The sequence below is a fragment of the Dunckerocampus dactyliophorus genome, chromosome 1, assembly GCF_027744805.1.
Source record: "Dunckerocampus dactyliophorus isolate RoL2022-P2 chromosome 1, RoL_Ddac_1.1, whole genome shotgun sequence".
NCBI lineage: Eukaryota > Metazoa > Chordata > Actinopteri > Syngnathiformes > Syngnathidae > Dunckerocampus > Dunckerocampus dactyliophorus.
Window position 1 is genome coordinate 37,046,893 of NC_072819.1, and position 27,346 is coordinate 37,074,238.

Sequence of the window (27,346 nt, forward strand, 5' to 3'; positions counted from 1 at the left end):
GGTTGCACACTATCTTTTCATCAGTCACCTTGTACTTGTTTGGGAGAGAAGCACACGATTGGACTTAAGGCTCCTCAAGCTGCATTTGTTGGGATTCACTTGAGAAAGTAAGTTCTCCGAGGAGGGACGAGGATGTCGGGCAAATAATATAGCCTATTTTAAGTTCACAACTGGACAGAATCTTAATTTTCTTGTCACAGGTCAAGACAGTAAGCATGTCAGCAAGGATAGTGTTTGGAAAGGCCCACCTCACACGCAAGCAAGTCTCCTTTGGTTTCTGCCAGCCTGATCTGAGGAGGAGCTCACACTCGAAAAGGAAGATGTTCTCTTTTTCTCTCAGATGCCGACTGGGTATCATTCGAGGGAGGACAAAAGGTAAAAACCTAAACACACCATCTGCACAATAGAATGATATACAATATATTTATTATTGTGGTCTATCTGAGCTCTTTTTGTAATCACTCTCGTGGCTAAAATACTGTATTAGAAACGCAATACTTATTTTCCCAGTATCACATTGAGCGACACTTGTTTTTGATGCAGCACTGCCATTGAATCTCTGCAGGTATACATTTAATTTCAAATATTTTATGTATTTAAACACTCATGCTATAGTGAGGTAACTGCTATCAACAGGGCATTTAAGAGACAAATATCGGCTCTTTTTGGTGTCAGTCTAGAACAGTTGCTGCATGACGTCACCTTCCTTTTAGCAGCCTTGCTTGCAGTTGGACCAGATCACCAAAAGATGGCAGTACGGTCAGTTTGAAGGGTGTTTAACTTGAGAGTTGTGACTAAAATGGAGGTCATGCCCTTTTGGCAGTGCCAATAAAGTTGATTTCTTAAGAAACTGAGCAATATTGATAAAAGTACTTTTCTGTCATTCTACTCCCATTCTTTTGTCACATCACTAATATGCCATCTGCTAATTCCCATCATGCTTGTGTCTAAAAAGGTATGATAGAGAAAACGTGTGTTGGACCAGCCTCAAAGTGCTGCAGTGTCTAAAAGTCTATTAGAGTGTGATGTTGTGTATGTGTGAAGCTGAGGTCAGGGTGTGAGAGGTGTCAAGGATTGTGTGCATGACAAATGGTGTGACAGGTGTGGCGGTGGTGATGTTTCGGAAATGGCTCAGATGCCAGACGAAATGGATTTCACATTTAAATCTCATGCATATGCCATTGTGTGAAATTGTGCATGTGGGGAGGATGGTAAGATGAGTGATTATGTGAATAAAAGCTGTATAAAATGTGCTAAACACGTGGCTGACAGCGTGCATGCACAACTCGCTCTGAGTGTGCAGGTGGTGCTAATTGTGCTGAGAGCAGGGCGTGTGCATTTTGGATGTATATAGTCCCGGTGGGTGGGTGTGCACATGAAATGAAGGGTGTTTGACTTGGTGCAAAATGGATAAAGGGTGTGTATGTGTGTGTGTGCAGGGGGAGGGAACAGTTGACAGTGGTGTGCTCCCGCCTCACTGAGCCCCTCTGGCAGAGAGAGGGGAAAGAGAGCCCTAACCCCCTCTCTCTCTCCCTTTTTCTCTATCTCTGCTTCTGTGTGGGGGTGTGTGTGTGCGTGTGTGTAAGTGTGTAAGTGTAAGAGAGAGAAGGGTTATGTGTGAGCTGTGTGAGCACAGGAGAGAGGGATGATAAATCCTGTGGAAAGAGACGAACATTTTCTAAGAGAATGGCAAGAAAATGATGGATTTATCTCTCTGCTTTGGATGTAATGGAAAACCCGAAACAAGTACATACGTCTTTTGGGTACAGAAATAGCGACTGAGACCATTTGAGGATCAGGTCTTCATTTCCTTCCACAAGGAAAAGGGAGCAATCGAACGAGGCCAAGGACCAAATGATGGGGTTCCTAAGCAGATGAAACTTCACAGCCAACAACTTATTCCTCACGTGGAAGCCCAGCTGTAGATATCAACAAGGGGACTGCAAAGCGGAGCTGCAGCCATGCTGTGTGGTCTCAGAAGAGACACCAAGAACAGCTGTGGTAAGACCCCCACTCTCCCATCTTCTGGGTTACGGGTGTCTGCTCTGAGAACAACGTAATGTTGAGACTTATATCAGGTTGGAGGAAATTTGAGTGTCACCACGCTTGTCCAGCCGGCGCCTCATGCCATCCTTCTATGTGCAATGTGGACGGATATAGACACGTCAACCGGACCTCGTTTGTGAATCAAGTTTGACATCTGAAAATAGCATCATGAATTCATCGTGACCATTTTGGCTGGCCCCCCACTCACAAGCCACATATTTAACCTACATCCTGATGAGCCTGGGATGAAGTGCTCTGATTTTAATCTGGAGCTAATTAAGTCTTCTTATATTCTTAAGAGTCCCCAATTGTATTTTAATAACATGCAGCTCTTCGGGCAAACTCATGCTAGAGTCACTGTCAGGGCTGTTTATTAATCAGCTTCAGCATAACATCTTGAGGGTAAGTGATGCTTTTTTAAGCCTTAAGGAGAAAGGCTTGATGGTACAGTGGGGGCCCCGTCACGTGCAGCACGTTGGGTCCATGTAACCCACAGCTAATGTTGCCTTTTGACTGCGGTGACAGCTGCTGGACTGTCAAGGCCCCCAGGAATCCGTGTGGTATTAAGGCTTTTGCCCAAGATAACATGTTTGTGATGTGTCATTCACTTTGTGTGGACCTTTGTGCCCTTGAGCTACCACGCCGAGTATTTGTGCAAGGATGTGTGTAAAATACCATGTTATGCAAATGAATCATCTTTTTTACATCATAGGGAAGTAAACAAAGATGTTTCTGTGTGCAAAACAAAGAGGAGTTTTTCTCTTGATTCTTTTGATCCAGTTCAGAGATGTTTTGACAGAGCATCTATGCCTCTTAGTCATCTCCACAACGGATGCACGTGGACAGAGAGAGCCCTCAGAGTTTTCCACAATTGAGGGTGAGGATGCAGATTTAATGTCTGCTCACGATACACTTCATTAGGTACAGCGGAGATCCAATACGTGGAACTTGGAAAGATAATCCTCACTTTATATTCACAATGTTAGAAATGTATTCATTTAGCAAACTGTTTATTATGTTGGGTGTGGTGTGAAGTGATGTTACTAAACTGCATCATCATGAGAGTTAATATATAGTCATATTTGACACTGTCATCTAACAGATAGCAGTTGCTTACTACTGGCAGTTAGGACTTGGATCTGAACAATAGGTGGCTGCTTGCGTCCTGAGCTGCCCATAAGCAATGTACAGAACCCTTCTCAACTGCTGGGTTGCCATTGTTCTTCCACCTTTTCTTCTGGCTAAACAAAAAGACACCAAAGCACACCTGTCAGTATGATTCAGTACAACTGTTCTCATTGGATCTCATTAGATTGTGACAGTGAAAGCAGTGTTTTCTCATAGCATGAATCCTGCCCTACAATGATTCAGCAGTATAGGCCATAGCATGAGTTTTTTTTTTTTATCGTAATGACTTTGTGAAGTTTTGATGCAACGAGGACTTGACACAGCTCTTCATCATTCGTGTGACAGGATGCTCCGTCACTGTACCAGACAGTGATTACACAAGCATCAAGTCAGTTTGGTCATCGGTGTGAGTGTTGACATGCTTGTATGGCATGACCAACGGCAGCTGTGCTACAGTGAAGTAGCAATTGAAAAACAATAGGAATAAAACATGGATATACTGTAACCCAGAGTAGTCAGTGTACAGCTTAGAAAGCAGTGCACATTTACTGTCCCTGAAAACACACAGCCATTAATATTTAAATAGCATGAATAGCATGTCCAAATTGTGTCCAAAGTGTCAATATTGTTATCTAGCACTGCCTTAACCCTCTTGAGGATGAAATTCACCAGAGCTGCCCGGGTTTGTACTCCTCCAGGATGACTTTACAGAGCTGGCGGGGTTTAGACACCGTGCTCCTCCACCTCCAGGATGCCCCGAAGTTACTCAGGGGAATTGAGGTCTGGAGACATACTTGGCCACTCCATCACCTTCACCTTCACCTTCACCTTCAGCTTCCCCAGCAAGGCATTTGCCATCTTGGAAGTGTGTTTGGGCTCTTTATCGTGGAGGAAAACTGCCACGCAGTCCAGTTTCCCAAGAGAGGGGATCTTGCAAGCTTTACACTGACTGCTGTAAAATATATCCAAGTTTGACTTATAGTATTTTCCGTGGAGAAGATATACTGCTCTAAAAATGGTTGCTGAAATGTACTGACCTTTGCGGGATACTATACATACATTATGTGTCAAAAATGGGCCCTGCAATACAGTACAGTAGAAGATGAAAAACACTTTCTCCTTACAGAGCAAATTGAACGCTCAATGTGGCAACAGCTGGAAATGACATGGAAATGATGATTTTCTCCCCATGCACAAACACTCCATTAACCTCATGCTGTTACTTCAAGACAGTCCCCAGGCTTAAGTAGTCGCATAGAATCCTCTTGCATTCTTGTGGTTCACGCATGCTTTTCAAGGGTCTTTTCTGCAAACAGGGGCAAGCAATTCAACCCTTCTGACTGTTTCAGAGGGTTTGTCGTAGAAAGCGCAGTGGTCTCAGGTGCCTGAGTTGGGGTAATCATTCTGGTTCAGGAAGTATTCTGACAAATTAGGATGCTGGCTTGTTGCTATCTCTTTCCCACAACCCTCACATTACCCAAGGTGCAGTTCAGGGTAATAAAAGCGTAGGCATCTGTCATGAGGTGCATAATGGTTTGCTCATTTGGCCATCTGCTGCAGAGATTCTCTCTTTACAGAACCACGCTGCCTCCTAACATACCTCCTTGCTGTCTCCTCAGATGAGGGACCATACTCAAAGGGAAACAAGCAGTCCGGGGCATCTGACCAATCACATTTCTCCCAAAGGCGCAGCCTTTCAGGTACAATTTAGTCAAACATGACTGTGCATCACTTTGTTTTCCGTCTATTGCTTGATGCATGCATCTGCAATCACCTGCATCCTTATTCAGATAGACATACTGTATACGCAAATGTTTTGCTTGATAGTTGTGAATGCTCAGATACAGAGAAAAAATGCTGTCATTGGTAATCATTCACACTTTATGTAGAAGACAATGATGACACTGTGTCATCAAGTGTCTTCTTTGAGATACTCAGGACAGGTTTGATGGTGTCAAGCAGACGTTAATGCTGTGTCTGTGTGTCGGTCTTCATCGTCCCACAGAAGAGTACCGAGGAGTGACCACAGTAGACCTGATGAAAAGGGAAGGCAGCAACCTCGGCCTCACCATCTCCGGAGGCTCCGATAAGGACGGCAAACCCAGAGTGTCAAACCTACGGCCAGGTGGGCTGGCTGCCAGGTGAGATCTGCATGCACTTGGTGATGCAGCTGAGAGCTTGTAGCCACGCCAGGCTGTCTGCACCACTTAGATCCGCTCGCACAAACATGCGCAATCTGCAAAGTTACACCAGATCACCTGCAGGACTTTTCACGGTTGCGTTAAGTCAGCTTGATGCCAACTGAGATTTCTCTCCAAGGGGTTTGGTTGTTAATGCAAAGATACAGGAAAAACGTAATGGTAACTTATTTACCATCTAACCCTCCGCCTACCTCAAACCAAGCAGATAATAGCATATTTGCATGTGTTGGCTGAGACAAAATATTTGAAATATGTCTTTCATCTTCTTTTTTCATTTCACAAAGGAAGATAAAATGAATACAAATGTATTTAGCACACATTGATTTTCATACTCATGCACAAATATATTTCTGTGTTTTTCTATTTACATAAGACAAAACAATGAAGTCATAGTACTAGCTAGATTTACTCTTGCCATTGTTTGTTGTATACTGCATATAAAATCCCCTTTGATGCGTGTGGCATTTATGTCAGGCATCTTTATGGACACCTATTGCCTTAATTGACTCACTTAAACAGTACAACAGGGGTGTCCAAAGTGTGGCCCAGGGGCCATTTGTGGCTGCTTCAGTTTTTTTATTGGCCCATGGCACATTTAAAAAATATAATTTAACAAGAAAACGAACGCCCTGTCATTACAGGAACGCTCAAGATTTTTTTTAATGGCAAGTTTAAAAGAATTCGCTTTCACGCTTTCTTGGATTAGTAAATAGTTGCATCCAGCCGGAACGGCTCACTGAGTGAAAACGATGTAGTGCACAAGGTACACCTACGTGTGGCGCTGTGAACAGACATGCAGACATACACAGACATATACAGTATACACGTATACACGTGTCACCTTGTCAAAACAGAGCCTTGAAAATGGATGCACTGTACTCTGTTTTTAATTTGGATTTGCATTTGTTTTATGTAGTGTGTGTTTTTGGTTTTCTTTGTTTGGAGCATTTGGATGTTGCTGTGTGTTTTGCCCCTATCGGCCACCGTTTAAATTACATATTTTTGTGAAACCTCTTAATTACAGCAGGAAGTGTCCATTTCAATCACATGCTGAACACCATTCCGGGTGTAAATAAAGGCAAAATCAATCAATGTTCAAACTTCTGAACCTAACTGTACGAATTGTGTCAACATTTTGAAGCACTTTACCTGTGCTTTATGAGACTCATAGAGAGCAGATGGCGTACGAATTTGGGGTGCAATATTTGTCCTGTCCTGTGTGCAGTCATGTCTTGAACACCTATCCCTGCGCCCCTCAAGCTTCACTGCTGCCCACACTACCAAACAACAATGACGTCATAGTTTATGCTCATAAGCAGACTCCATCAATGAAACTACATCTTTTGCAGGGGAACTTTAATTATTGTAATTGAGCTGTGATGACAACTTCAGCCACGTGTGGACAAATTGTGCTAAAAGTCACGTTTTGTGATGATTAAGCTGCGTGTGACATGCTTGTGTGGATGTGTTAGCTAATTTACTGACTGGAGAGTCATGCAGGAAGACAGGAGAGAGACGAGTGGTGACATTGTGTGATGAGAGCAGACTGGATGACAGGCCAGTCAACGCCGCTTCTTAACATGTGCGTCTGCCTGTGGCATCAATTGGCAGGAGCTGGAAGGTGATAAAAGAAATGGGGTCAGAACCATTCAATTAATTAGCTCTGCTGTGAGTTACAAGATGACACAGGCTGTCACATGAGAGATGGCATGTATATTCTAGGGCTCTGCACACTAATTATTGCAAGTAATAATGATTTATAGTACAGTGAGTAGTAAGTAGTAGTCGTGAGTAGTAAGTTCACATTTGGTGGGGGGGAAAAAGACATTTGGAGCATGAAAGTGTGTTCCATGACATTATGAAATCTCCCCCTATTGCAGGAGTGACCAGCTGAATGTAGGAGACCACATTAAGTCAGTCAACGGCATCAACCTGTCCAAGCTTCGTCATGATGAAATTATCAGCCTGCTGAAGAACATCGGAGAGCGAGTTGTGCTGGAGGTGGAGTACGAGCTGCCTCCATTTGGTACGTTTTTTGCAGATGATCGCTCTCTCTCGCATGCAAATACTGTATATACTGAATATAGCAGTGTGAATAATTGTTTGCCCCCTTGCTGATTTATTTTAATTTTTTAAAAATTTTGTCACACACACAAATTTTAATATTAGTCGATGACAACACAACTGAACACAAAATGCAGTTTTGAAATTAAACATTTTATTATTAAAACATAACTTAACTGAGATGAATTGAGATCTATCAGTCTGGAAAAGGTTATAAAGTCATTTCCAACCACAGTGAGAGCCATTATACACAAATGGCGAAAACATGGAACAGTGGTGAACCTTCCCAGGAGTGGCCAACCAAAATGACCCCAAGAGCGCAGCGACGACTCATCCAAGAGGTCACAAAAGACCCCACAACAACATCCAAAAAATTGCAGACCTCACTTGCCTCAATTAAGGTCAGTGTTCATGACTCCACCGTAAGAAAGACACTGGGCAAAAACGGCCTGCATGACAGAATTCCAAGATGAAAACCACTGCTGAACAAAAACAACATTAAGGCTCATCTCAATTTTGTCAGAAAACATCTTGATGACCTTTGGGAAAATACTCTGTGGTCTGACGAGACAAAAGTTGATCTTTTTGGAAGGTGTGTGTCCCATTACATCTGGCGTAAAAGTAATGCCGCATTTCAGAAAACAAACATCAAACCAACAGTAAAATATGGTGGTGGTAGTGTGATGGTCTGGGGTGGTTTGCTGCTTCAAGACCTGGAAGACTTGCTGTGATAAATGGAACTATTTCTGCTGTCTACAATCCTGCAAAAATGAGTGGGCCAAAATTCCTCCATAGCGCTGTAAGAGACTCATTGCAAGTTATCGCAAACGCTTGATTGCAGTTCTTGCTGCTAAGGGTGGCCCCACCAGTTATCAAGTTGAGGGGGCAATCACTTTTTCACACAGGGCATGTAGGTGGACTTTTTTCTCCCTTAATAATAAACACAAACACAAACTGAACTTGTGTTCAGTTTTGTTGTCATTGACTGATATTTAAATTTATTTGATGATCTGAAACATGTGTGACAAACGTGCAATAAAATAAGAAATCATATATATATATATATATATATATATATATATATATATATATATATATATATATATACACATATACACACACACACACAAATACATGCATACATACTGTATACAAACACACATATATATACACACACGTGTATATACACATATATATGTGTGTATTCTTACATATACGTATGTGTGTGTGTGTGTAAACATATATTGTTTATAATGTCACTTTTCTTCTTGCAGTCCAGACTCCATCAGGAGTCACAACCAAAACCACAGAAGTGTGTTTGCTCAAAGAGGGGAACAGTTTTGGGTTTGTCATCAGAGGTAAGTTAATGATAGTCTTTTGTTATTGTTTATGATCCCGTGGTGAAATCATTTATCTCTTCTCAAGGGGGCTACCATGAAGACTGGCGCAGGTCTCGTCCTCTGGTGGTGACCCATGTCAGACCAGGAGGTCCAGCTGACAGGTATGGGCATGAATGATGTGTTTTGTGATGATTTATGTTGTCATTAGGTTTTGCTAAAAGAAATTAGCTAGTTAATCAGTTCAATCTAACAGTGGCTTAACATATTTTCTGAGTTCTATACGTGAAAAGCAAGGAAATGCTATTATTCCAAAGTATCAGGCATAAAAATTGTTAATAATGTTATTACTAGAACCTGATTTTCTCTCTTCGATGGTACATACAATACTAGAGAATGGTCAAGGGGGATACACGATGATCATCTGCTTGTCTTTGCGCATCCCTGCATGAAAGCAGCACACACAATGTGTGTTATCTCCAAAGCAGAAAGGCCACAGCACCTCCCCATGTGAATGCAACACTGTGCTCTTTTTCCTCATGAAAATTGTCTGCACCAAAACACTTGAACAAACTTGAGGCGCCATCAGAGACCTTTATCTCACTTTGCCTTCATCTCACCTGGGAGGGAACGCTCATGTGGAACCGTTTAATGATTGTGTGGTGTTGAGACGCTTACATGAGCATCTTTGCACTGCCCGCTAATGTTGTCCCTCTCCTGTCTTTCTCCGCCATGTTTCTCAAGGGAGGGCACGTTAAAGGCTGGCGACAGAGTATTGAGCATAGACGGCATGCCTTTAAACAGAGAGAAGCATGCTGACGCGTTGACCATGCTGATGCAGAGCGGCCAGGAAGCTTTGTTCCTGATTGAGTATGACATCTCTGTCATGGGTGAGCACACACACACAGGGAATATGTGGAGGCATGGTAGGGCAGCGTTGCTCTGAGGGTAAATAACGTGGCCGTTTGGCTGCGTGGATGAGGTTGAGTGTCAGTGCTAGAGATGCCACCAGGGGAGTCACTTGGGCCCAAGAGCAACAGGGAAAGTGTTGAGTTACCATGATGTGTGGCCCTCTCTCTCCCCCGTATCATCACAGTGTACAACCTCTCTGGGCAGGACTTTGCTTTGTTAACAAGCAGTTTTTTTTTTTCAACATGACCTATATAAAAATGCTGGATGTGAGCAGTTGACAAACATTTGGCATTGTGTCCCTCGAAGCTCCAGTGAGACTACAGCGACAAAATGACAAGCTGAACCACACTGCTGGCTGATTTCTGACAAATTCACAAGAATACAGAAAAATAATAGTAAAATTGGATAGGGGTAAAAATATTGTGACTTAACATCTATATAAGATACTGAGCTTTATCCTCATTGACAGGTCTTGCCTTTAGTTCCTATGTTTAATGCATGTGAAATAGACAGACTCAAAAAATGGATGCTCCTGCAAGCAGTTAGCATTGTATTGTAAAATTACAGGCACATTTACATGAATGAACACTGAAACTATTTGTTATGTGTAATTGATTCTATGGTACTAGAGATGCATCGAAACTTATAGGGTTGCACAGTGGCCTATTGGTCAGTCATGACATTGGAAGATCTGCATTTGTCTCTCCATTTGGGCATCTCTGTGTGGAGTTTACATGTTCTCCTCGTGCGTGTGTGGGTTTTCTCCGGGTACTCCAGCTTCCTCCCTCATTCCAAAAATACTGTATGCATGTTGGGTTAACTGGAGAGTCTAAATTGTCCATAGGCGTGAACAGTGGTGTGAATATGTGTGAATGTAAATTTGAGTGGGACTGGTTCTTTGTATGTGCCTTGAGAATGGCTGGCGACCAGCCCAGTGTGTACCCCATTCCAGCATACCCCTGCAACTCTAGTCAGGACAAGCAGCATAGAAAGCGGATGGATGGACACATTGTAAATTGTATTTATTTGTAGAATTTATTAACTTGCAATAAGCCATCAAAACAAAAACAATTTCAGTAGCTCAACACAACCAATATTACACTCATGAATCTTTTTTAAATGTATTGAAAATAAATGAAATGACAAGTGATACAATGGAGATTTGATATTTTTGAGTGCAACTGTGTGTTAGAGTGAAAAATGGATACAAAGCTATCCCAGTTTTGCAGGATGACGATTATGGATTAGCTTTAACCAGAGCTTTGCATGTTTTAGCATTGTTCCTTTCAAAATATATTTCCTTAACACAAAAATAGTATGCACCAGCATGTACCACCACTTGCAATCAAACAATCAGGACATTGTGTTTTTAAAATGCTCCTTTTTAAAAATAACAATGTGCCCGACCTGCACATATGTTTATGACAAACACAAGCTGCAATATAATATTTGATTCAAGTTGTTTCAGTTTCTTTATTTGCCCTAAAAATGCATGCAATGCATACATGATGTTCATTAACTTGAGGTCTTATATTTTACACCATAGTAGGAACTGGATCTTTTACTATGACCGGGTAATCAATGTCAATTTCATCAGGGAATTTGTTGATGTAAATCTAGTGTGTGTTATCTATTTCAGAGGCTTTACAACAAGCCTCAGGTCCTCTACTGGTGGAAATAGGGAAAGGTGCCTCCTCCAGCCTGGGCGTCAGCCTCACCACATCCCTATACAGGAACAAACAAGTCATCATTATCGACAAGATAAAGGCGGCCAGCGTGGCTGAAAGGTAAGGCAACTTCTTATATGTTACATTATTCTCTGACACTTTGCTAGCCAAAATATTTTGCATGTGCTATCTCTATTCTGTCAGGTGTGGAGCGCTGAACGCAGGTGATGTTCTGCTGACCATAGATGGAACCAGCACGGAACACTGCTCTCTAATGGAGGCCTTGCAGCTTCTGGGCAACACCACTGATATTGTCAAACTGGAGATTCTACCATCCAGTCAGAGCAGACTCCCTGTCCGGCCACAAGACACAGGTAATAACATGAAGGGCACATCATAACTACCAGAATAGGAAATAAATAAGGGGGATTTGTTAATATAGGCAGCAAGGTGACATAGTGGTGAACATGTCTGCCTCATAGTCTGGAGATTCGAGTTAGAATCTCCTGCTTTCTACCACATCCCAAAAACATTCATGTTAGTTTAGTAGGAAACTAAATTGTCCATAGGTGTGAATATGAGCATAAAAGGTTGTTTGTATGTGCCCTGGGATTGGCTCTGGGTCACCTGTGAATTAATAATGCCGGTATTATTTTAAACATATGTTTATTGTTAAGGTTGTATTCTGACCTTTCCAAATCACATCCACAATAATAACCATAACCGTTACTCAACATGGACAGAATTTATGTTATGTTGACAATCCGACCTGTATCACATTAGATTGTACAAATCTACCTAATGAGGTATACAAAAGACAAAGAAGCACGTCTTAGCCTTTGTTACATACAGCTGAAGAGTGTGGCTGCCGCACAGCTGCTTCTTCTTTGTGCTGTGAATCAGTCTGTGTGTGTGTGTGTGTGTGTGTGTGCATGTACTACAGAACACAGTCTCTCTGCCTTGGGTTCCACACTGTTCTCCTGATGGATTCTAACGTACCACTCACAAACACATGCACTCTTTCTCCCCGTGAGAGCTCATGTTCATGCTCTGAAGACTTATTTGTGGGTCGGCAGCTGCGGGGGCTCAGCATGTGAGAAAAAGGGAGGGACAGAAAGAGGCAAGATGACATTTCCTGCTGAATCCAGCTCTTCACGCAGTGCTTCTTCATCCTCTGGTTATGTTGTCCACTTTGCAGTGATTCACCTTCCTTCTGCTGTTTTACAAACCACATGTGGTGACAACGCAGCTCCTGTAGGTTGTTACTGTTTTCCGTAAAAGTGAAACCCATAAGCATTCTTTCCAGTGTACCAATCTGTGGAATTTCTACAAAGGTACCCATTCGGTACAAAAATAAAACCATGTTTTGACAGCTCATTTTCGCCCAAGAAGTGTGATTATAGGACGCAGTGTGTTTAATCTCCTGTGGGGGATTTGAAATTGATATAGCTGCAAAGAGATTCCCAGTTTTTTTCCAGCTTGAAAACACCATTTCTTAGAGAGCCTCCTCTAGGTGAGCTTAGCATAAAAAGAGCTCCATCAGATAGGAGCTGGTTCTCCAAAATGAAGCAAGCATTCTGATTTCTTGTGGCTGGATTCAAGGGGGTTTGCTCACTGGGGCTAACATCTGATGCGCTTGTGTCATCATCCATGTTTGCAGCAAATCCTCAATGCATGTGAGCAAGTCACAGATTAGACCCCCGCTGAAGAAGGGGAAAGGATTACTGTCACATGTAGCGTGCAGTGACACATGGTTTAATGAATCTGTAGAGTTAATTACTGAGGTGCATCCCACACACAACATCAGTTGATTTAATTTGAATGCCTCACACGCATTCTAGACATCTAGGAAGTTGAACATTTTTCACCTCCAAGCAGGAAAAGTGAGTTTTGATGTTCACCAAGATGAAGCAATCTGATGTTGCACATTATTGGCACCGCCTACTGTAAATACCCATCCATCTATTTTCTATAACGCCTCCTTATTCCAGTCACGGGTGAGCTGGAACCAAGAGGTGGGGTACACCCTGGACTGGTCACCATTCAATCACAGGACACATATAAAAACCATCCACAATTATGGACAATTTAGTGCGTCCAGTTAACCTAACATGCATGTTATCTGGCTGAACATGTAAACTCACCACTGAGATGTTCCAACAGAGAGTTGAACCCAGATCTCCTGACTGTTAGGCAGACATGCTAACGACTACTCCACCTTATTGACCTATTGTACATATGGAATTTAAAAGATTGTATATAACTGAATTGATCTCCATTTATTGTTCAAACTAGATATCACAACCTGCTCTGCATGGAAAGTGGTGTGAGGCGATTTCATTATCCTCTGTGTGTGAAGTTATTTTACAAACACAGCTGCATACCCATTACGACACGATTCTTGACGTTGTCAGCCATGTTTTTTTGTTTACTTTCAACTGGAAAGCTTCTTTATTTGAAGCTCCAAGTGGAATGCTGTATTTCCTACATCTCGGCATTAGTTGAGTCCACTTCTCATCAAGTGCCGTCAAGACCAGTCAGACACAGTCAATCAAACATGGCACCTCATTAGGCATCGAGCATTCAGCTGTGCCCATTAAGGTCCAGCCACATGCATTCCAACAGCCAGTGTATGTTTCCCTGCTGCAGGACATCAGCATCATGCCTAAGAGTCAATTAGCTCACCACCTTTTTGCACCTTTAGAAAATGACATTGTAAATATGATCTCTAATTTCAATGCAGTTATTTGGAAGTTTTTTAGTAAAAGTAAGGTTCCATTTTTACACATTTCACCACTTCTCATATTTGTGTGTGTGTGTGAAACATTTTCAAGGGAACACATTAAACCAAAGCATTTAATCCTAGTGCACCATGACGAAAAACATTAAATATCAATTACTCTGCTTTGAATAATGCTCCAGGCGGTGTGCATGTTTTGGTCCATTTTTAGACCTATGATTTCACGGGTAGGATTTAGAAAAGTGCATAACACAAGAGCAGGTCTGCCATACTCATAAGTGCCTCTTTTCCGCTGCAGTAAAAGTGCAGAAGAGCAGCCATCATCACTGGGACCAAAGCAGCAGCAACTTCTGCCTGCCCCCTCATGCCAGCCACAGCAAGACATGGAGCAGCCCAAGCCACCCACACAACCAGCAGGACCATAGCAAATGTAAGTGATCATTTGTGACAGCTCTGCTGCCGGCAAGACGTCGTCACAGGAGGCTTTTCCTCAGCACTTTTGCTTTGTTTCCAAACCCCAACATCAATGTTCTTTTTTATGTGGCGTGCCGTGCTGCACAAGCTGACAGTGAATGAAACTTTTTGCATGCTCTTAGCTACACCAGCCTTTTGATAAGTATAGTACAATGTCTTATGTCTGCAGCTCTGGTGAGTGGTGGCTTCTCCCCTTCCTCCACAGCCACATCAGGCTTCAGCAGCCAGGGGAGCAACACGCTGCCCTGCCCCATGGCGCCCACAGCACCCACCAGCCCTCGTGCTTCCACAGGAAAGAGGAGGAACAGGAAGAAGGACCACAAGAGCTCATGTATGACAAAACATGTTAAAGGTTTCCTCATATAAGACTCAAACATATGCTGCATTTGAGGAAAGTTGGAAATACTGCATAGGAGATACATACTGGTCAAAACTAAAGGAAAAGCACTGTGGATGCCCGTGAAAACCAAAATTTGAAAATAAAGTTAACCTTTTTATAAGCAATACATGCAGGTAAGTGTAGTTTATATCAGGGTGTCCAAACTTTTCGCACCAACCAAAATCAAAAGATGCTAGGGGGACACTTTGATATTTTTATATATTTAAATTTGTAAAAAGGGCACAAAAAAAAGTTAATTAGTATCAATATGTCCGCTTCGTCTCTTTACATTGTGTCTTTTTACCCAATTTTTCCCATTTTTACTGTTTTTAAATGGTCCAATAAACAAGCTGCGGGCCACACATGGCCCTCAGGCTGCACTTTGGACACCTTTAAAGTTTATACTGTCATTTCTTCTTTGTAGGACATTGCCCTTGCTTTGCAAGTAGGAACTCTTAAGTGACTTTTCATTGCAATGTCCCTAGTTGGAGATCAGAAATGTCCAAACATACAGTTTGCTGTATTGTAGCATTAGTTTTTAGCCATTATAATGCAGCTGTGGTGTCACATCCATAATTTCTTTTCCTCCATGGAAGTGAGATGTAGGTAAAATGATTTGAAAACCAGTTTTCTAACTATTCAACAGTTTTTTTGTTTTGTTTTTGTTGCTATTTAGGTAGGTTGGCTATTTAGTTTTATAAGGGTTTAAGTTTCTTCCAGTCAGTGTGTCTCTTTGTTGATTATAAAGAGTGATGATTGATTGAAAATGACTCATTCCTTTTCTGTCGCTGTTAGTGCTAGTTACATGTCTGTCTATAGACAGTCTTTATTATTCTGATTATCTACCAAGTCTGCACAAATATGTCACTCTCACTCCCTCAGTGTCCCTCGCATCCAGTTCTGTGGGCCCAGGGGGTCAAATTTTTCACGTGGAAGCCATTGAAGTCATGCTGAGAGGGGATCCGCTCACAGGTTTTGGGATTCAGCTGCAGGGGGGTGTCTTTGCCACAGAAACCCTCTCTGCTCCACCCGTCATCCGCTTTATCGAGCCTGACAGCCCGGCTGAGAGGTAACAAGCACGACACCTAAAAGAGGAATATAAACCATATAGGGAGTCACCTTGAACTTGGAGTGTTCTATAGTGCTAATCATTCAGCCAAGCAGTGACACACCAGCAGGCTAATTTTAGCCTCATGAGTATTTGGTTTGAAGGCAGACACATTAGAGATGCATCACACTGATACAAATGAGGGCCAAGTACAAATAACAGAAGAAAAAGATCCTAATGCAGTTTGTTTTTCAAGCTCATTTTATCAATGAACATAAACAAGCTTCGTTAAATAGTAAAGGTGTGCACGTTTATTTGTTGTCTAACTTGGAGGTCAGCTTTGTATTTAATTACTTGAATAAGTGTATTTCCTTTTATGAGCACACACTTCTTGTTCTTCGCCCATTCTGCACCTCTTCAAGAGTTTTACGGTCATCCTGCAAACTCGCAAAAGTCCTCCTAAACCTTTTAGAGCAATTTAAATGTGTAATTTACTTCCTTTCTGCGTTTAGTTGTTGAAAAACGTGTTGGCTATAAACTATAGTCCTCATGAAGTGCATTTATTTTCATTAAGAGGCTAAACATTGAGCTCCTCACAGGTCAACAGCAAATGTTTTGTGTGTTCTTATTTAATGTGCATTTCTGGCCAGGCCCAGAGTGAAGTGTCTTTGTCCTGTGAGGGTAATGAGGGTGTTTGCACCAGCAGCGCAGGGTCATCTCTCCTGTGTGACCCCATTAAGTCAAGCATCAGTGGGACAGGAGTGACTGGAGTGTAGCCTCCCACTGGGATGTCAGCATCTTAGCCTCAACGCAAGCTTAATCATGCACCAGCGGTGGTGATAGTAAAATATTTGATGACAAGGATCCACGTTCTAATCTCACAGTTTATTGTACTTATTCATGTTGTAGGTGTGATGCAATTTTGGAGGATAAGCTCATTTTCCACGGGGTTTATGAGAATTATGAGATATTTAACTTTATATGTTCTATGGCCCCTATAGATTATATGAGACTGCATATGCATTGCCTACATTTGTATCGCGTGTAAACACATTGACGTAAACATTAGCAACATCTCATTGTGTGTCTTCCTGCATCACTGCAAACGACAATGACCATGATAAATGTATAGTCTACCTCTGTCAAAACTGAGCATTCTATTGTATTGATGTAACACAGACGTGTACAGCTTGTATAACAGTATACATTTACTGTCCCCCCAAAATAACTCGGTACACAGACATTCATGTCTAAACCCCTGGCAAAAGAAGTGCGTACAGCCCTCAATGAAAATGTCTCAATTGTGCCCATAGTGTCAATATTTAGTGTGGCTGCCATTATTTTCCAACACTGCCTTAACTCTCTTAGGCATGGAGTTCATTAGAGAAGTATTTGACGGGAAGATGTTTGCAGAAATGTGAGGGGTGTACTCACTTTTGTGAGGTGCAGTTTTATCAAATAATGTGGATGATAAGATTACTTAGGAATGCATGCCATGCCATTCCCTGAGCCTCTTTGTGTAGCATGCTGTATTACCAGGAAGCAGTGTTGTGATATTTCTATGTTTGTACTTGCTAAAATTTGGATTTACTTTTTAGCTGCTTATTTGCAGTGAGTGTCAATGTTGTCTTGTATTTCTGTTTGCAGGTCCGGATTGCTGCAGGTAGGAGACAGACTCTTGTCCATCAATGGCATCCCAACTGAAGATGGCACTTTGGAGGAAGCCCACCAGCTGCTCAGAGACTCCGCTTTGACCAATAAGGTCACAGTGGAGATTGAGTTTGATGTTGCTGGTACAATTTACTATTGAAATGACTCAGTTTCCTCTTATTAGGCAGATACTGTATTTTATGGCACTTACATTTACCTTGTATTCTTTTATTATTAGAGTCTGTAGTTCCCAGCAGTGGTACCTTCTATGTCAAACTACCCAAGCGAAGAGGAATGGAACTGGGCATCACCATCAGTGGTGAGTTTGGCAGCAAGCTGTCCAGCAGGGGGCAGTATTGTTCAATTCTGGGTATGTTCGCACTATTTCCAGCAACAACGTTCAGTGAATGGTCACTTTATCTAAATCTGCACAATCTAAGAAGAAAATGTGATAATACAGTTTTGATCACACTGCCGGAGGTATTTAATATTATTATTATTAATAATATTATTGTGGTTGTTGTAGCAGAAGCAGTGGTGTACAACTGACATGGATTATGACAGGATTTTCTTATATTTTATCTACATTATTTACCTAAATTAAAGAGGCAAAGTTTTAGACCTTTCACCGCTTGAATCTACAACCATATTGTTAAATGAATACTTGTGTGACGCTGTCAATCAAACCATAACTTAAAAATTGAAGGTAGGATTTGGGTTCGAATCTATGTTTGGGCATTTCTGTGTGGTCTTTGTATGTTCTCCCCATGCGTGTGTGGGTTTTCTCCGGGTGCTGCGGCTTACTCCCACATTCTGAAAATATGCATGTTAGGTTAATTGTCCATAGTTGTGAATGTGAGTGTGAATGGTTGTCTATATGTGCCCTACAACTGGCTGGCGACCAGTCCAAGGTGCACCCCGCCTTTTGCCCAAAGTCAGCTGGGATAGGCTCCAGCATCCAGTATACAGCAGGGGTGTCCAAACTTTTTCCATCGAGGGCCGCATTCTGAAAAATCAAGGGTGCAGGGCCATTTTTACTACATCTACAGTACATTTTTTAAAATTGCAATTTTATTCTTTTTGTTTTTCATAATGTTACGACTGTTAAAAAAAACATTTAATAACATTTAATAAACGTTTAATATTTCAATTTTATGCAATTTTTTTCTCTTAATATTAAGACTTTATTCTAATGTCATTATTCTCATAAAATTACTGCTCTTTTTTCCTATTTATGGTATTGGGATTTTTTGGGGTATTTTTTTTTTTGTGTGCACTGTAAAGATGCACCGGTGTTCAAGCCGCACCCACTGAATTTAGAGCGGAAAACAGATTAGCACATACATATATAAGTCACACCGGAATATAAACTGCACATGTCAACGTCATAAAATTACATATTGTGGCGCACACGAGTCTGTGAGGACCAGGCAGCTCTTTATTTGACAGGAGCCAATCATGAGCTATGAGAAAACTCACAATGAGCTTATTAACGTTAATGTTGCCATCCTCAAATCCAAGTATTAACTGTAAAACAAACACAATACAAAACAGAGTTTCCCTGTCTTGATTATTACAAAAATAACTTCTTTATATTTTTCCACCAGCAAGTAAGAAGCCTAGCAAGCCACTCATCATCTCTGACATCAGAAAAGGCAGCATAGCACACAGGTATGCTATTTTACCACACACACACACACACACACACACGTATAGTACTTGTGGTGTCCAGGCTGGAGTTCTGTATGCTAGGCTGTGTGGGATTATTTATGAACAAAATATTTCTGTGACTGTGTAACACATCTATGCAATCATAATTGGATTGACTATCAAAACTAGTTCAGTAGAGCGCTACATTTCAGAAGGGCTCAGTGTTGATTGGAGCCGAGGTTACGGTCACCCCCAGTGATCCCAATGAGATACTAATAGGATTCATAATGCGAGTCAGGAGCAGCTTCCCAGGTTCCGCTTAATCACAGTATGGTCCCCTTTATGCTTGCAGGACAGGCACTTTGGAGCCTGGAGACAGGCTGTTGGCCATCGACAGTGTGCGTCTTGAGAACTGCACCATGGAGGATGCCATGCACGTCCTGGAGCAGGCAGAGGACATGGTCAAGCTCAGAATCCAGAAGGACGAGGACAACATTGGTACAGACATTCCTCCACACATGAAACATGCATGTTGAATATGAAACATGTTTCACAAAACACAGACGTAAACCTAAGTTACATTGAGTGAACATTTATTCTCCAGATGAGCTGGAGATGTCAGGATCTATCATATACACAGTGGAGCTGAAGAGATATAACGGACCACTGGGGATCACAATTTCTGGCACTGAGGAACCTTTTGACCCCATCGTCATTTCAGGTCTCACCAAGAAAGGCTTGGCAGAGAGGTGAGAGGTGTGACACTGGAGTCAGAGTCGTTATTTAAGAAGACGGTGACATTAATTAGCATTAGGCACAGAAGTGATGTTAATGACCACTGTAGATGTTTTCACTCGAATGAGACAGTAAACAATGGCTGTCTCATTTCTGTTTTCTTTTACAAGAAGCCTCTTTCTCTGTGTCTGTCTGCATGCTGGCAGCCAGACAGTTTTTCTGGACCCGTCCTGGCAGTCAGCAATGTCTGGTATCTCTTGTCTCCTCTTCACTCCAAACTCTGCAGGACTGGGGCCATCCACATAGGGGACCGTGTGCTGGCTATCAATGGGGTCAGTCTGAAAGGCAAAACGCTGAGCGAGGCCATCCACCTCTTGCAGATGGCCGGGGAGTCCGTCACCCTCAAGATCAAGAAACAAGCCGACCGTATGTTGGCCTCACCTCCTTTTCATGGCAAGGAAGCATACACATTCTGAACAATAAGCAGAAATGGAGTAGAAACAATAAGAGTATTTAGACCATTGTATCTTGGAACTATGAAGCGTCTCCAAACTGACTTTGAGTGAGAAGCAGGGTAGACCCTGGACGGGTTGGCAGTCAATCACAGGACACATACTGTATGGACAACCAACCATTTACCTCACATTAACCCCCCTTGGATAATTTAGAGTATCTAAATAAACTGCAATTTCCTCCCGTGTTGACTGCTCACTTCCAGAGTATGATGCCAGGCGGGTTCTGGACAGAGAAACTGGGTTTCTGAGTGACCTAGACGATGAACTGATGGACTCACAGAGACTCGGGAAACACTCGGAGATCTATTCTGCCACCGTTCCCAGTATTGATTCTGCGATGAGCTCCTGGGATGGCTCAGGATGCGACGCTGGCTACAGTACCCAAGGTGAGTGAACCCTTTTCATTTTTTACTCATTGTCGCCACTGTTTATCATAATTCTCATCTTTTCCTCGTTGAAGGAACATATCTTCACAAAGATTTGTTGCTCAATTCCAATGAATGGAGGAGAACAAAGTACAGGAGCCCAGTGGGGTCCAGCTCTGCAGGACTGATGCAGCAAACGGGGCTCTATGATGTGAGACTAACAGAGGATGACTGGGACAAGTTGCCTGGGTAAGAGCACAGCTTTCTCCTCAAGTGAGGTTTCCTTCCTTTTGGGTCATTTTTATTTCAGTGGGGCGTAAATTCTTTTATTTAAGTATATTTCTGCCAGCTTCTCTTCTTTGTTTTCCCCATGTTTAAGTTCTTTGGCAAAGGCACTGTGTGAGTCATACTGTAGATAGAGAAATAGATGTTAAAGCGCCACAGCAGCGTTTGCTTGTCATTTGGTGCTTTCATGTTGTTTGCTTGTCCAAACTGTCCTTTTCTTTTCTTTCTTAGGTATTCTCTCTCTGATCTGCTTTACTAATTTCCCCACAAGCTTTTTGGTGTGTCACCTTTTTCATGCCCACACCAAAACACACGAGGACACGTCAGCCATGTGTCTTTTTTTTTTTTTTTTTCCTTTTATTGTCACGTGCATTCATTGTTCTGCTTTTTGGAGGGTGACATTACTTTTGTATGTTTAAAAAAAAGAGAAACTGCTTTTGTAAAGGATTTTCTGTTGCACTCCTCAGTGTTTGAGATGTGAGAGAAATTATAATAACCCCACCCCCTCCTCAATGTGGTTCTGAGAGACTTTCAAAGGAACTCTCCTTCATGAAGCCAAACCAAAAAAAACCAAAACAACTACATTTCCCACGCTGCTTTTGAACGCAGCACCGACCTCAAGCTCTCACGTTGTGGTTCCTGCGTTGTCATAGATTCGTCAGCCCCCCTCATTGCCATGGCACCCTCAACCAAGAGGATAGCTTTTGGTCCCAGGCTCTGCTGGACCTGGAGACCTGTGGCCAGTCAGAGATCCTCAGGGAGCTTGAGGTAGGCCAGGCTCCTTTTCTTCCTGTCTGGTTTGTCCTACTCACAGACCAGTGTCAAACTATATGATCATGCCAGATGAAGCTTTATTATAATCTCTTGTGTGTAATCTGCTTTTAAATCAGACAGGGCAGACAGGACACCTGCAGCTATATTGAGTGACATTTACAATATGTGTCTTCATCTCTCATATGTTGTGCTTGCAGGCATCTATGACAGGTAGCGCTCTTAGTCTGTACCTGGAGGAGACCAAGACCAATGAAGACTTCATGTTTCTATCAGAACTAAGTCCCATTAAATGTGAGGATAGTAACGTGACACCAAAGAATAGGAGCAACCACAGCATGTCCACTGGCTCTGAAGATATGACATCTCGTGGTAGCAGGTGGTCTGATTCGTCTTCCGCTACCCTGGCCCTGCAGAAGGTAGTGTAGGATGAATAGATTTAAAAATATCTCTTACAGGTCACATCCTGTTTACAATTTATAAACCCTTAAATTGTGCCTGTCCTCATAAAGACGTCTTGATCATATAATTTGCGTCCCTTACTCAGTACATTTCCATGCACTAAATTAGTCAGATTACTGAAATAATTTGGTTTCTCCAGTTTTCACACCTCAGCGTGACAGCCCTGTTTATATGCACTGATTGCCATGCGCCGTGTGCCTCCCAAAAGTGCTATCAGATGCGACTTTGGGCTTGTTTTTTTGTAAAGATGCTTGCAAATTCCCATGTTTCTTGTTGTTTTGGGCTTTACAAAACAATTACCTGCCAGACACAATTGTTGCCATCTACTCCATTTATGACGAGCATCTTGACCTGGATGGCTAGCAATTTGCACAGAAACTATACAGGTTGCCGCAGTGTGATGGCTGCTGTTTTACATCAGAGTACAACCATTTGGGTTCCTCCTGTCATATGTACTGTACTTTATGCCTTTTTCTCCAGAGTCAAGGTCAAATTTATTTATATATTACATTTCCAACAGTTAACTGCCCAAAGTGCTGTACAGCAGCCAACAAAACACAAAAGTGCACAAACATACCCGAAAATAAAACGTACAATAACAAATACATGAAAAACAATATACAAAAATAATGACACTAATTAAAAAGTAAAAACAATACAAACAATGAAACCAAGTTGTTTAGATTTGCAAAAACAGCTACAAGCAACCACCACTGAACACTGACGCATATTGGCTTGTACCGCAATTAGCAATCCGCATACAGCAAACATTTTGCAATTTCTACACAATCATGACCCACTTGGCCACAATGAATTCCAGGTTACATTCCACCGTGGAGATTAGCGGGTGTGCAGAATGCCGGCTCCACTCCAGTAACAAAGACATGCAAGAGAGAGAACTAGTTTCCAATCGCATTATCTAGGCACGTTAATTTGACTTTTAAACAGCCAAACATGATCTAATTAAGGTGTTTACATGCATGTTTAAAAGAGAGTTTTACGGCAATTAATGCATTTTTTAAAATGATTTTTTTAGTGCATGTAAACATACTGGCTGACTTCAGTGAGTCCGTGCTGAATGATTAGGTTGGAAACTATCCATTCGTTATCATGGAAGATCATCATGGCACCCAATCACAGCTGTATAGTAGTCTTATCATGTGGTCTTATCATGCGGTTGAAAATACAAAGCTACTTACTTAAACATGTTTTACCACACTGGATAATATTTGTCCAATGTGCTTGCAGGTGACCGTCAGAAAGGACCCTGAGAGCCACGACTTTGGCTTCAGCGTATCTGACGGTCTTCTAGAAAAAGGAGTTTTTGTCAACATGATCCGTCCCAAAGGCCCAGCTGACCAGGCGGGCCTCAAGCCTTACGATCGCATACTTCAGGTACATCTTATTACTGCAAAAGTGCCATATTGACCTGAATATAAGACCACCCACTCCTCTTTTTTCAAGATGCATTGTTGGAAAATCTTTTTTTTTAAACCCATTCAATTTCCGTGAAATAACACCCGGTAGATTGCAATAAAAATGTATTTATTTCTTAGCTATTTGCCACTTGTTTGATGATTCTGTTTTATTGATCACCATTATCTTATCAACCGCCTCTTTGCTAACAGCCGGGGATCTATTGCGGCATCACGGATGTCTGTGACTGGACAAAAAGCTCTGACTCCCCAGGGATGTGTCCGGGAGGCATCCTGACCAGATGCCCGAGACACCTCACCTGGCTCATCTCAATGCAATGAGTTTCTCCCGGATGACAGTGCTTTTTACCAGGCCAGTTGGGAGACATGGTCTCACCAACGTGTCCTGGGTTTTCCCTACTGGTCACCTGACCAGATGCCCAAGTCACCTCATCTGACCCCTCTCAATGTGGAGAAGTAGCAGTTCTACTCAGTCTCTCCCAGATGACAGTGCTTCTCACATTATCGCCAAGGGAGAGCCCAGCCATCCTGCGGAGAAAACTCATTTTGGCCACTTTTATCCACGATCTTGTCCTTTTGGTCACGACCCTAGATGAGGGTAGGAACGTAGATTGACCGGTAAATTGAGAGCTTTGCCTTTCGGGTCAGCTCTCTCTTCACCACAACAGACCGATGCAGAGTCCGCATCACTGCAGACGCCGCACCAATTCGCCTGTAGAGCTCACGTTCCATCCTTCCCTCACTCGTGAACAAGACCCCGAGGTACCTAAACTCCTCCACTTAGGACAGGATCTCATCCCTGACCCGGAGATGGCACTCCACCCTTTTCCGGGCGAGAACCATGGACTCGGACTAGGAGGTGCTGATTCTCATCCCGGCCGCTTCACACTCTGCGAACCGATCCAGTGAAAGTTGAAGTTCACGGCTTGATGAAGCCAGCAGGACCACATCATCTGCAAAAAGCAGAGACTCAATCCTGCAGCCACCAAACTGGAACCCCTCAACGCCCTGGCTGTGCCTAGAAATTCTGTCCATAAAAATAATGAACAGAATCAGTGACAAAGGGCAGCCCTGGCGGAGTCCAACCCTCACTGGAAACGGGTCCGACTTATTGCCGGCAATGCGAACCAAACACTGACCGGTCATACAGGGAACGAACAGCCTGATTTAGCTGGTCCGATACCCCATATTCCTGAAGTACTCCCCACAGAATTCTTTCAAGTCCACAAAACACATGTAGACTGGTTGGGCAAACTCCCATGCACCCTGCTGAGAGTGTAGAGCTGGTCCACAGTTCCACGACCAGGACGAAAACCACACTGCTTCTGCTGAATCCGATATTCAACTATCCGGCGGATCCTCCTCTCCAGAACCCCTCAATAGACCTTACCAAAGAGGCTGAGGAGTGTGATTCCACGATAGTTGGAACACCCCCTGATACCTGACGCTACAGGTACAAGGGTGAGAGGACACTGAAAAAAGGGTCCATAACTGTAACTCAGAGGGTTAGGTTGGATTGCTTTATTCTTGCAAGTACATTTGGCTAGTCTTCTAGCTAGTTAGGTTGATTTCCTCATCCCTCCCCCACTCACTCAATCCTTTTACTCTCTATCGCAACCCAACTGGTCGAGACAGGTGGCCGCCCCACAGAGTCTGGTTTCTGTTTGAGTTTTTCCTTGCCTCTGTTACCAAAGAGCTTGCTCATGTAGACCCTAGATGGTTTTCTTTCTTGTGTGCGGAGTGTGGTTCTTGACCTGCTCAACCTATAAAGAGAAAACGTCTGATATGAATTGGTGCTTTATAAATACAATGGACGTGACTTGACTAGTCCTCAGCCATCTTACCAGACTGTCACTGTAGTAAGGATTCAACATAGCTGTACTTTCTTCTCTAACCCAGTGCTATAAACATATCCTGCTGACCACATTCATGTCCCTAAATGCATCTAGTTTCTGGCCTATTAATGAGGAGTGGCCCATTTCCATAACAAGCTGTTAAATGAATGTTCTTGTGTATTTTTGTTGTCTAATGGTTTGATTTGCTGGATTCCTGCAGGTGAATCATGTGCGCACCAGAGACTTGGACTGCTGTCTCACTGTGCCCCTGATTATGGAAGCGGGGGCCAGCTTGGATCTGGTCATTAGCAGGAATCCTGTGGAAACAGGCAACACCGGGGGGGTGCCCAGCGACCGCAACGACCCCTCCATCTCGCTGCTCTGCTTCTCTGAGCGCCGCACCAAAAGCATTGCCCTGTGAGCAAGATAGACAAGCTGACAGCTCAACACGTACACGGTCAAGTCGGTCAGATTGCACCTGCCAGACCTTCACAGCATCCCCCAGACACAGCGACTCGCAACACTGGAAAACATCTCTCACTTGCAACATGGCCAGTGTTAATCACCATGTTCACATGATGCTTTTCGGGGGGGGCTCCGGTTTTCAGGCAGCCCCCCCTCCACTCCATCTCCAAGGTTATGTAATGGAGGAGTTATTGCTCCTGACTGGGCACAGCACACACACACACACACACTGCATAGATTATTTCCTGCATTGACTTGTCATTAAAGGAACATTATCCCCACTAGCACACAAACATCCATTTTTTTTACATGCACGCAAACACATGCACAGGGTGTTCGCACATTTACTTTTAGGAGTTATTTTCTTGGATGACTGCCCATGTTTCCACCATAGACAGTGAAGGAGCAGCGGCTCTAAATAGAATACTCACTGCCCCTGGCCAAGCGTCATAAAATGTTGGATCTTAAAGCTTGTATGTTAATCTCATGAATGCTTGCAAAGACATGTCCTGTGTCCTTTCTGGTGGACGTACTGGGAAGGGATTACTAATATTGCACTCTTGATTTTTTTTTTTCCCCCTTCCACTTCCTATTCTGAGCACCACCACACACGTCACACATTTGTGTAAGACAACGTCACTCTCACTTTTCTTTTTCTCTTTGCGGCTGTTTTGGTTGGGCAGTAAAGCGACGCCTTTTTATCTTCACTGAATGATTCTCATTTGTTCCTTTTTCACTGTGGCGTTTTGTTTTTTTGGACCAGTACCAGACCACATGGTTGGTATGGCCTTAGCAAGTGACTAATTAACAGCAACCCTGCTGTCGTGTCTAGTTTACCTCTGTGGGGTCGTTGAGAGTGCCGCCCAGTCCCAAGTATCTCCCCCTTCGAGTGTAAATGGTTTTATGTCCTGTTATTGGCTGCTGTTGTGTAATAGCCTTAAAGACTGATACATTTTTTGGCATGCCTCTACTCAGTCAATGTCTAACGAGGCCTATTTTTTAAAGTTTTACATATGAATCTATGAGGCTGTGACTTTCTTTTTGAGTTTTTATTTCCTTCACATGCATGTATAGTTTGGTGTGAGCTGTTACACTCAATGGGAGTGCTTTTGGAGTTTTATTTACATTTAGGTTTTATTTCTTTACTTGGATGTTATTTTTATATATTAAATGTAAGATGT

The 27,346-nt window shown here is 42.6% G+C and overlaps 1 protein-coding gene across 6 annotated transcripts; it reads left to right on the forward strand.

The window, feature by feature from the left end:
* LOC129185817 (glutamate receptor-interacting protein 2-like) lies at positions 1–27,346 on the forward strand. Of its 6 annotated transcripts, none has more exons than XM_054783280.1 (25): positions 1–107; positions 201–375; positions 4,794–4,874; positions 5,180–5,315; positions 7,256–7,401; positions 8,714–8,797; positions 8,865–8,940; positions 9,521–9,666; positions 11,328–11,475; positions 11,560–11,729; positions 14,394–14,525; positions 14,739–14,900; positions 15,831–16,017; positions 17,644–17,789; positions 17,885–17,965; positions 19,254–19,317; positions 19,649–19,794; positions 19,901–20,045; positions 20,318–20,484; positions 20,750–20,932; positions 21,007–21,160; positions 21,850–21,964; positions 22,168–22,386; positions 23,678–23,824; positions 25,921–27,346. In XM_054783280.1, the coding sequence occupies exons 2-25, from the start codon at positions 216–218 to the stop codon at positions 26,119–26,121; spliced, it is 3,396 nt and encodes a 1,131-aa protein (XP_054639255.1). In that variant the 5' UTR covers positions 1–107; positions 201–215; the 3' UTR covers positions 26,122–27,346. The 6 variants fall into 6 exon arrangements, with proteins under 6 accessions (XP_054639255.1, XP_054639274.1, XP_054639282.1 ...); XM_054783299.1 differs by having other exon boundaries at positions 20,318–20,457; XM_054783307.1 differs by having other exon boundaries at positions 14,775–14,900.